Genomic DNA, 12,146 nt, shown 5'->3' on the forward strand with positions numbered 1-12,146 from the left:
TATGAGTTGTGAATCAAGGAAATGTCAAGGCTCTTGGCTCAGAACCAGCAGGTTTGCCACTGACTAACTGCTCCTGTGCTTCAGTGTGCGACTGGTAGGTTGTGTTTGTGCATTCAGTTGTCCAGTTCGTGTCGTCCCAGTCCCAGGATGTGTGCTCACAGTCTGTCTCACTTTCATCGTCTCTGTCTATTTTGCCTTGATCTTGAGATGGTTCAACATGATCCTTGACTCCGAGAGCGCATAGCGAATGTGCGTTCCCTTGACAGGGATCAGGGACGCCATCACATTCACTGATGGAGTCCAGTAAATCAGATATATCAGGGATATCCCAGCCATTCTCAGAGTCCTTCCTCTCGCACCATTCCCTGTCTACAGTCTGTGTCTTGTATTTATCTACATTTGCCTCTGTGGTGTCTGAGGTATCATTGTTTGAAATGTCCATGGATGGTTCCCCTTTGACTCTGCTCTGACCAGCTGATACTGGAGTGCCTGCTTTTTCCTGAGATAAATGTACCAGCTTTTGTTTGCCACTCATGGCTCCAGCTTCTTCCCTGGTAGGAACCCCTACTGCTACTAGGATGGTGTCCATCTGACGCATATAGTCCAGGTGTCCTTTTACCTAAGAGGTGGACACAACATAGCCAGTATTCATAAAGTAAGTGGGAAATACTATACATTACTTAGCATTTTTACAGTGCTTGCAGTGCATTATTATTTTGATATCCTCCTTCTAATTTTAGTGGTGCTTGTAAACTTTTCAGAAAAATCAAGCTTTGGTGCATAACTCAGGCATGTATTATACCTCAAACCACAAAACGTAGGCTAGTACTTTTTTAAGTGATCAAATTTACATCTTTTTTCATGCCCTGGTGGATGATAAAAGCAGTGGAAAAACTCAAACAGATTTGTATTATAAAAAGAGAGGCCTGAACCAACATAAATAGACTCAGGGGTGGAATCTTTGATTTAGGCTAGCAAGTAACCACCTAGCAACAGACTAAAACAACATAATGTTTTGCACAGGCAAGGACCAGTGTAAAATGTACATAAGGGTAGATATTTAATATCTAATCCATATCCATATCTATATCCATATTTAATTTTTCACAGATAAAAATATAAAATAGACATACAAGGGTCTTTTCAAGGGTTTGTAATGTTTTTTACTTTGCTAACTGACACTGGAAAATAGGTCAAATTAAAAATACATATGAAAAACACTTAAAATGTTTATCTTAGGTGAGCTAAAAATCTTGTTTTATGAACTTGATACTATACAACATACAATTTTTTTCTAGACTTAATTTGGAAATCTCCCTTTGATTAATATTCACCATCTGGTGATCATTATGGTATCACTATATCACTATTACAGTACACTGCAATATCTGTGTACTGTGATTGGTCTATTTTAACTGATTTTGACTATAGCTGCTTTAACATTGCAGCACCACATTATGTGACATCTGCTAAGTTTTTATGTGAACAGCAAGATTACAGTTGCTCTGATAAGCCTAATTTAAACCTAAAACGGTAAAACTATTCTTGTGCTGTCTTACAAGCACTGGTATTTATTTCAGGAAATGCAGATTTAGTTGCTCATTAACATTTCTTCACATGCCAAACGAAGGTGCAATTCTTCACATGCCTCACATCGCAGTCGCATAACCAGGGTTCTTGAACTGATTTCCTTGCCATATCTCTCGCCGATTTATCTAAGCTGTATAATTATTTGTTACATGAAAATCATTTTACTGCTTTCACAAAAAAACAAGACATAACAAAAGATATACAAGCATTTCGTGACATGTCACATGGATGGCGGGCATGATCTGTTTCTCAGTGTAACTTAGAAGGCATCGCTATGAATAGATCATTTGAAGTTCAAGTGTCTTGATTTTTTTTAATTTTTTTTTTTTTTACATTTGTGCATTGCATAAATGACACTTTTTTAAAGGTAACTTTCCCTTTTTTATTAGGTAACAGCGCTGGATTTAAGGACTCCACTTGAATATCAACGAGCAACTTCCTGCGACAGTAATTACAGTAATTGTAGTCTTTTGTGGGTGACAATTTAACAATGCCCTTTCTATTCATGGCAGGGGGTGTTCTGCAAAAAGCATTAAATCATTTTTGTCCAAAAAAGTAACTTCAGATGACTTAAAATCTTAGCAAGCTGGAAGGAAATTAAACTTTGACTTTGCGATACTATAATGCCATGCCATTGTGTTGAGTTACTATTCCAGCCAGGAAACTGAATCTGAATCTAAATGCATCTCACAGACACCAAGAACATTTTAACAAAGAGCATCTACTAAGAACAACAGGGACTTAATGCTCAATACACACATGCATTTGCTTACCACTGATGACAGATCCACATTGATTATTTTGCGATCTTGTGAATTGATTGGCTGGAGCCCAGCAACAGACAGCTGGACTGATGAACTTCTATACAGGAATCCAAGAAGCCAATCCCCTCTACACCAATAAAAACACAAAGAAACACATTTTCAAACATGCTAATGTAATAACTAGGACTGTCAATTAAATCAACAACAGTTATTAAAAAAAATCATAATCTCCAGATTTGTTTGCAGTTAACATGTTGAGACATTCTGTTACTTTTTAATAAATAACTAAATTAATAAAGTGTCATTTCTAATTCTTCATCTGGTGGCCTAAAATGTAATAAAGAACTAAAGAATTGCCCATCATAATCTATTTCAATAAAATGAAATGATCTGTTAATGTGTAACTTCAGCTCTTTTCATTTTGAGGCACTAAATGATTTCATTGCCATCCAAATCTGACATAACATTGTTTTTCTCCCATTGATGAAGACATGTGGTCATTTCATTTCCATCTTAACCGATGTCTTTAGGTTTTAGAAAAGTTAGCTCAGTGGAGGTTTGTTTCCAAGAACTGTTTGGAATTAACTTAATGAAAGAAATTGCACAAACATCCAGCCACAGTAACTGTGAACATACACCTCTATTTAAATTTCAGTGTCAGTAAAATAAAATAAAAACTTATTCTCTGTTCATTTTAAATTATATTTTTGAAATCCTGTTTTCAAAATGCAGTTTAAAACTGTGATTTGTGAGATTTTCCATAAATAGCTATGATGAAAACATCAACATTATTTACACACACACACACACACACACACACACATATATATATACACATAGCCATCCAGTTTTTGCGCTGTTTTGTTATCGACAAAGAGACTATGCGTAAAAAAACAACAACTTGAAATTTGCCGTCTACAGCCTGTTTCCATCCAACTGGCCTATTACCCCTAAATGGTGTGTGATGACGTCATCCCTAAAAAACGAATTGTCGTATAAGTTTTGGTGTATCGCAAAAAAAAAATGCCCTTGAGCTGTTTCCATACATAATTTTACATTTTGCGTAAATTATATAGGCTAGTAGCCTGTTCTTTATCCATTTGAAACTAAACTTAATTATATAGCCTATTATTAAATTGTATAGGCCTACATAAAATAATTTTTATTAACAAGTGTCATGAGTTTTTTTTTGTACTTTGTTATAGACTATTTAGATACTTGATCATCGAGCAGGAACAGGAATCATAAACAGGAGCAGTTTTATTAGTATTATTTTTCTGATTAACTTTTATTAGGAAATAGGAACGTTAATTTCGGTTATTTTATTTCTCCTATAGCCTAACCGACAACCGACGGTCGTTAAGCCATTATTAGCCATTAACCGACAAGATTATGTTACATTACAATTAAATGAAATTTGAATTGATATATGGCTGTGACCCATTAAAAATACCTAAATTTGTTTTCCAGGGATTAATTTTATACACGCAAAAAGCAGCATAAACAACAGAACGTGAGGATTCACATGGTCATGTCATGCACCTGCAGCGCTTCTGCGAACGGAGAAAAACATTATGCCCCCCTGTCAACAAGCTTGGCCCCCCTAAATTTGGAATCATGTCACACCAAACAATTTTGGGTGAAATGTGCAGTTTGGCCTGTAAACTATATAAAAAAAAGAAAAACATTACCAGCCGCTAAATTCAAATCTGCGTTCGCTGGCTGGCACAGAGCCAGAGACATACACGTTTTTATAGCGCTGCACACTATAACCAATCACACACAATTCTGTTGAGCTTAAGAATGCAAGGACCAATCAGAGGCGTTCAGATGAGTCATCGCTGAAACACCGCTGTTTCGTCACGGCGTGCTCGCTGTCTGAATTCTCTGGCGAATTCTCTCATCAGAAACAACAAAGTGAAGATGTCGAATGTAAATAAGATATTAATTTCACAGTGTAAACAGCTTTAGTGATTATAATGTAATGTAATGTAAAGGTTCTTTGCTCTCTTTTTGTACAATGAAAGTGTTATAGGCTAATTAGTAACTTACAATGTTTTTATTAAATTCACATTCAATACAAAGTCAGTCGTATTAAAAATATTTGATGGTATGACACCCATATCTGGTACTTAAGTAAAAAGACGGATTTTTATGCATATTTAATAGATTACACTATTAGGCTACTTTGCCCATCGCCCATTATAGATCAACTAAGGTGCAAAATGCATTTACTTGCACATATTTGAGAATCAAGATATTTCATGATATATTTTGGGAATATTTTGAATAAAAATTAAAAATTAATAAAACATAAGCCCAGAGTCACAAGTAGTGAAGTATTTTTACTCTGCTGTAAAAGTACTTTTCAGGTGTCAGTACTTTATCAGTGTTTTTCTTTAGAAAACTTTACTTCACAACATTCCAAAGCATAATATTGTACTTTTTACTGCAGCGCTTCTGCGAACGGAGAAAAACATTATGCCCCCCTGTCAACAAGCTTGGCCCCCCTAAATTTGGAATCATGTCACACCAAACAATTTTGGGTGAAATGTGCAGTTTGGCCTGTAAACTATATAAAAAAAAGAAAAACATTACCAGCCGCTAAATTCAAATCTGCGTTCGCTGGCTGGCACAGAGCCAGAGACATACACGTTTTTATAGCGCTGCACACTATAACCAATCACACACAATTCTGTTGAGCTTAAGAATGCAAGGACCAATCAGAGGCGTTCAGATGAGTCATCGCTGAAACATGCTGTTTCGTCACCGCGCACGCTGGCCAGCTTCTACAAAAATATTAAGCAACAAAAACGGTTTTCAGCATTGATAAAAATAAGAAATATTTCTACAGCAGCAAATCAGCATATTAAAATGATTTATGAAGCATCATGTGACACTGAAGACTACAGTAATGATGCTGAAAATTCAGCTTTGCATTACAGGAATAAATTAAATTTTATTATTAAATATATTCACATGGAAAATACTTTTTAAAAAATGTAATATCTCACAATATTACTGTTTTTACTGAGCATAAAAGACTTCTTTCAAATATATTATAAGAAATCTTACAAGACCCAAACTTTTGAACAGTAGTGTATAAGAGAGAGAGAAAAAAAAATATATATACTGTATATGTAAATAAAATATAGCTGCTCGCATAAAATTCAAGGCATTAATGTTTGCCTACAAAACCACCACTGGCTCTGCACCCCTTTACCTAAATTCATTACTTCAGACTTATGTGCCCTCTAGAAGCTTGCGTTCTGCAAGTGAACGGCGCTTTATTGTGCCATCCCAAAGAGGCACAAAATCACTTTCACGGACTTTTACATTAAATGTTCCCTCCTGGTGGAATGACCTGCCCAACTCAATCCGAGCAGCTGAGTCCTTAGCCATCTTCAAGAATCGGCTAAAAACACATCTGTTCCATCTTTATTTGACCCTCTAACTCTAGTACTTCTAATTCTATTCTTTATAAAAAAAAAAATTATAATAAAAAAAAACTTGCCCCTTTTAGACTTGCACTCTATTTATTTACTAACTGCTTGTTTTCTTAAAAAAAAAAAAAAACTAACACTTGCTTCTCTAATCTTTTTGTATTCTATGTATTTGTTTTCTTTTTATTTATTATACAATTAACAAAAGCAAAAAAGGCCTCTAACACTAGCTTGCTCTATTCTTTTTCTATTCTGTCTGTTTTCTTTTGATTTATTATATGATTAAAAAAAAAACCTTGCTACGTGTACTGCATTAAGCTAACTGAGACTTGTTATAGCACTTGCATATCATTGCTCTTTTGTTGATTTTGATTGCTTCCATTGTCCACATTTGTAAGTCGCATTGGATAAAAGCGTCTGCTAAACGACTAAATGTAAATGTAAATGTAAAAAAGAAAGTGAGTTAAATTAACTGTTAAAATGGGCAATTATAATGGCATATTTGACAGCAAATTTGAATACTTACAGGAAGGGATCTGAACATACCCCTTACCCTAAGAAGGAGTAATATTAAGTGTCTTACCTGCAATATCCATTAACAATCTTCCCAGCCACAACCCTGGACAGTCGCTGCCATGCTTTCTCGGATCCGTCCACAGGGGCCCCCAGCAGCACCACATCCTCCACCACACCTTCACTACCTGCCCGATAATAAGAGACGAAAGTCTTTCAAACGGCTCTGTGCCATCAGATTCTCATTTACAGCCTCACACCTTGCAAAGAGAACACGACTCAATCTGGCTTGCAGGAAATTTGGCCATGTCCAGCTCTCTCATGTGGACACTTCTTGAGACACAAGGTCTTAAAGACACAAGGATGTTCCCTCATCATCGCCGACTCATTAAAATTAATAAAAAGCGTACCTTGATCATTAGCGAGCTCTTCTAGGCAAAAGTAGATGACACGAGCTCCAAGGCTAAATCCAATTAGACTGACAGGCCGCTTTCCCTGCACAAAGATAGAAGATAATTATACACATATTTGAAAGGAATATTCTGGGTTAAGATTATATAGGCGATTAACTCTATAAAGCCTACATAATAAGGTCTCTAAATGATCAACATGATGAAAACTTTGTTGGAAAACAGTTGTACACAATCTACTACATGCCTTCTGGCATCTGATTAATAGTTTCTTTTTATTGATTTTTTTTAGCAAATAAAAGGCCTATAACTGTAAAATTATAAAAATTTGTTTTTGCTGTGAAATCTTTACTGTTTTAAAAAAAAAGTAAACATAAGATCAACTTTAGTAATACTGTAATAGTAACATTTCAAGATAAACTGAAGGTTTACTTCATTAAAGTAATGAAGTCGTGGCCTAATGGTTGGAGAGTCGGACTCGTAACACAAAGGTTGCGGGTTCGAGTCTCGTACCGGCAGGGATTGTAGGTGGGGGGAGTGAATGTACAGCGCTCTCTCCCACCTTCAATACCACGACTGAGGTGCCCTTGAGCAAGGCACCGAACCCCCATCTGCTCCCCGGGCGCCGCAGCAAAAATGGCTGCCCACTTCTCCGGGTGTGTGTGTGTTCACTGCTGTGTGTGTGCACTTTGGATGGGTTAAATGCAGAGCACTAATTCTGAGTATGGGTCATCATACTTGGCAACATGTCACTTCACTCATTATCCATGCATCATTTTTCAGAATATTCATGTTAAAATGCATCAAATATGATGCAACAGGCTTCTCTCAATCATGATTGTATTGCATTGCATTAAATGTTTTGAAACTACAGAGCTTGAACATCAAAACTAAGCATTTAAATATCATCTTCAGACATTTGGGAGTTATAAAGTGACAACTAATTTTCATATGCATTTGATGTAATTAGTCTGTCATACTGTTATAAAGATCTCATTTATTTACATTACAAGCTATCAGAATTTCATCGGACTTTCTGGCCATATAAATATCAGCAAACTGCATATTTTTGCTGAGTTTGTGCCTCTGAATAAAACTGAGGTGCTTTTTTTCTCCTTGAGTGTGAGCCACAGATACCGTCCTTAGAGCTTTTATGTGACCCGTAACATTCCTCGAATTAGTCATTTCAAGCCGCATTGAACTGAAATAGTCAAAGACTAAGGAGAATCTTGAAAAAGTCAATGTCTTGCAGGACTCCGCTCGACTCTGACCTGCTGTCGGCTCCGGAGCACCTGGGCGAGGTGTTTTCCCACCTCTGCTGATCGACTCAGGCACACTCCCCAGGGGTTGTCGATCACACTGGCCACAGCCAGCAGAGACGCAGGCCATGTCAGAGCCATTACTATGCCTGAACACAGACAAGAGAATGAGAAATGAAGTTATTCTGGAAACCTTAATGCACTGTGTGACAATTAAAACATGCTTTCATGATGCTACAATTAAATTAAGTCATTTTGAGGCAGTTTAAACATGGTATAAAAAAATTAAGTCATTTGTTGCTCAGGAGGAAAACAAAATACTATACGAGTTGCCTTATTTTCTATTCATTTTAAATTATATTTTTGAAATCCTGTTTTCAAAATGCAGTTTAAAACTGTGATTTGTGTGATTTTCCTTAAGTAGCTATGCTGAAAACATCTACATAAAATATTCAATAATTTTTATTTTAAATAACAATTTTCTAACTTAATATATTTTAAAATGTAATTTATTCCTGTGATATTCACAGCTGAATTTTCAGCATCATTACTCCAGTCTTCAGTGTCACATGATCCTTCAGAAATCATTCTAATATGCTGGCTTAATTCAACTTTTTATGATTCTTTGATGAATCGAATTTTTTAGCATTTATTTGAATGTATTTAAAATGTATTTAAAATGTAAATCTTTTTTATAATATTCTGGGTTCTAAACATTCGACTTAAAAAAAATCTGAACACATTTGCTGAATGATTCCGTTAAAATAGACCATGAGCTGCAGAAAAGACCAAATTGTGCTTCTAAAGTTGCGTGGGAGAGAATGCTGCCGCTGATTTAAGCTTCACCGGCCACTCAGCAAAACATTCAAAATTCCTGCACTGGATCTTCATTTATTATAATACACATGAATAAATGAAACAGAAACTCCAACTCAACAATTAGAGACACTTCTCCCGTATTAAACACATCCCTGCTGAGACGACTGTTAAAAAATCGATTTAAGATAAAGTGAATTAATATGACTGCACAGTTCAACACTTACATAAATAAGGTAAGATAAAGCACAGGAGATTTTCAGTTTTCCTCAAATCAGTAGTTCTACCTTTTTTTTATAGCGTACCTGCATTTGTAAAGCGGACATACCTGAGAGCACTGTGTATTTGAGGGCCTCCTGAGCTACGACACTAACAAGCCCATCCCATAATGAATCCAGAATAGAGCCCAGGTCCAATAAATAACGCGACTCCCATTTCAGACAGTACTGCTCGCCACATGCTCCTAGACTGGACCAGGGAGCCTGAAACGAACCTGTGATCAGCAAGAGAATCTGATCCTTAGTGTGAACAATATTCATGGGTATTTTAGGATTACATTAAAGAAATCACGAAAAATGAAAATCTGCTAAAAATGTCTTCACTCTCAGGCCATCCAAGATGTAGATGAGTTTGTTTCTACATCAGAACAGATTTGGTGAAATGTAGCATTATGTCACTTGCTCACCAGTGGATCCTCTGCAGTGAATGGGTGCCGTCAGAATGAGAGTCCAAACAGCTGATAAAAACGTCACAATAATCCACACCACTCCAGTCCATCAGTTAACATCTTGTGAAAAGCTGCATGTTTGTAAGAAACAAATCCATCTTTAAGATGTTTTAACTTCAAATGCGAGTCCTCTATAATAGTAGAGGCCATAAAAAGCCATCTCATCTGAATCAGGAGAGAAATATGCACATATAAAGCACTGTTTATATGCAAAAACAGTCCAAAACAATTCTAAACAAATATGTCTCTGGATTTTGCTGTGAGAGAACAACAGGGGATCAACTTTTTCACTGGAGGAAGCGTAATTATTGACTGCATTTTGGCCAGAAACAACGCCGGTTTAAGGTGAAAACATTTTAATGATGGATTAACTGATGGAGTGGAGTGGTGTGGATTATTGTGATGTTTTTATCAGCTGTTTGGATTCTCATTCTGGCGGCACCCATTCACTGCAGAGGATCCATTGGTGAGCAAGTCATGTGATGCTAAATTTCTCTAAATCTGCTCTGATGCAGATTTAGAACTCATCTAAATCTTGGATGGCCTGAGGGTGAGTAAATATTAAGCAAATTTTCATTTTTCAGGCGAACCATTCCTTTAATAATTAATAACCGTCATACAGTATATATTTTAAAAATACAATTTGTAGTACTAACACAAGAGCGTTTTAAACAAAATAGTATCTGAAAAAAATGCTATTTTGATGGAGATAAGAAGGTTAACTGTGGCACTCACTGTATTTGCCACTGCACAGCCAGCCTGTCACGGCTATAGTGAGATGAAGATGCTTTCCAGAACTCATCGGAAGAAACTCAAACTCCTCGATAGCGCCGACACGCTTGTTCATTTTATAGCCTGAATAAAAAATTTAAATATACCTTTTGGTATTTTCATACATATAAAATAAATGAACATAAATATAGATAGGAAACACAGAAAACCTGATCTGCAAACAGAAATAAAGAGAGGCAGACGCACACACTAACTGCATTTGAAGAAAAACCAAACAACTCCAATAACCTTGAGCACAGTTCACTTTGAATGGAAGCTGAGAATGTGCTATAATAATAATAATAATAATAATAATGCATTTTATTTATTATGCGCTTTTCTTAACCCAAAGCGCTACAACTGCAAGCATGGGTAACAACAACAAGCATGGGTTTCTTAACCCATAGCACAACCACAAACATAATAAAATCACAGCGATAAACACACAATAAAAACAGTATAAACATACTCAGTTACAGTAAGCAACTTTAAAAAGATAAGTCTTTAAAAATTTCTTAAAGCAATTCAAAGTTGGAGAATCTCTAATTCCGGCTGGTAGAGCATTCCACAGTCGTGGAGCTGAGACAGAGAAAGCTCTACGACCCATAGTTTTTAATTTATATGCAGGCTGCTGAAGGATACACAACCCAGCTGAGCGCAAAGAGCGAGCGGGAGTATAAGGAGCAACTAAACTGGATATATAGGAAGGGGCAGTCCGATGAATAGCTTTATAAGTTAAGATCAGGATTTTAAAATCAATACGCGCTTGAATAGGAAGCCAATGCAAGTTATGCAGTACCGGAGTAATATGTTGACGGGCAGTTGTATACGTTAGTACCCGAGCAGCTGAATTCTGAATATATTGTAATTTCTTAATAGACTTATCAGGGAGACCAACATAAAGTGCATTGCAGTAATCAAGCCTCGATGTAATAAAGGCATGGATGAGCCTTTCTGCATCAGGCAATGATAGAAAAGGACGGAGTCTTGCAATGTTTCTTAAATGGAAAAATGCAGTTTTTGAAATCATTTTTTTGATATGGGCATCAAACAATAGTTGAGGGTCAAAAATAACACCAAGATTTCGTACTTGGGTGGATGAAGTAGCGAAGCCACAATCAGTAATCACTTTAGAACTATTTAATTTATGTAAAGCCGCTGGCATACCGATACACAAAAGTTCTGTTTTTGACTCATTGAGCATGAGAAAATTCATGTGCAACCAGGCTTTTATCTCGCCCAAGCAAGCAGTAAGTGTTGTAACTGCACGATTAGGATTAGGGGGATCTCGCCCAAGCAAGCAGTAAGTGTTGCAAGATTAGGATTAGGGTGCGTGCTGAGATAGATCTGAGTATCATCGGCATAAAAATGAAACCCTAACCCAAACTTGCGAATGATCTGACCCAGAGGCAACATATAAATACTAAACAGGATAGGCCCAAGTACAGATCCCTGCGGAACACCCTGCTGTACTAATGTTGGTTCAGACTGACATTTACCCAAACAGATAAATTGAAAGCGATTTGTAAGATAAGATTTAAACCATTCAAGTGCAATACCAGAGATGCCTAACCATGTATGCAATCTTTCAAGAAGGACAGCATGAGATATTGTGTCAAAAGCAGCAATGTCTAACAGGAGTAAAATACTACAATCCCCCATTTCAGCAGAAATGAGAAGATAATTTATAACCCGAACTAGAGCAGTCTCAGTGCTATGACCTGATCTAAATCCGGATTGAAAGGGTTCTAAGATATTGTTTATGGACAGGTATTGTTGTAACTGGCCGGCAACAACTCGTTCAAGAACCTTAGCCAAAAATGGAAGAGGAGCGATAGGCCTGTAGTCTGACA

The 12,146-nt window shown here is 36.5% G+C and overlaps 1 protein-coding gene across 1 annotated transcript in view; it reads right to left on the reverse strand.

Annotated features, from left to right (window-relative positions):
- LOC107664183 (transmembrane and coiled-coil domain-containing protein 4-like) overlaps nt 1-12,146 on the reverse strand; it is a 19,993-nt gene continuing 7,847 nt past the window's right edge. The window contains exons 8-14 of the mRNA XM_016454662.1: nt 10,258-10,377; nt 9,124-9,288; nt 7,992-8,128; nt 6,721-6,805; nt 6,381-6,498; nt 2,364-2,481; nt 1-619 (exon numbers count right to left, since the gene is read on the reverse strand). Coding sequence (XP_016310148.1) covers nt 14-619; nt 2,364-2,481; nt 6,381-6,498; nt 6,721-6,805; nt 7,992-8,128; nt 9,124-9,288; nt 10,258-10,377 — 1,349 coding nt within the window. The 3' untranslated portion in view covers nt 1-13. The remainder of the gene's footprint in view (nt 620-2,363; nt 2,482-6,380; nt 6,499-6,720; nt 6,806-7,991; nt 8,129-9,123; nt 9,289-10,257; nt 10,378-12,146) is intronic.

This window comes from Sinocyclocheilus anshuiensis, unplaced genomic scaffold (genome assembly GCF_001515605.1).
Source record: "Sinocyclocheilus anshuiensis isolate Anshui unplaced genomic scaffold, SAMN03320099.WGS_v1.1 scaffold67, whole genome shotgun sequence".
Lineage (NCBI taxonomy): Eukaryota > Metazoa > Chordata > Actinopteri > Cypriniformes > Cyprinidae > Sinocyclocheilus > Sinocyclocheilus anshuiensis.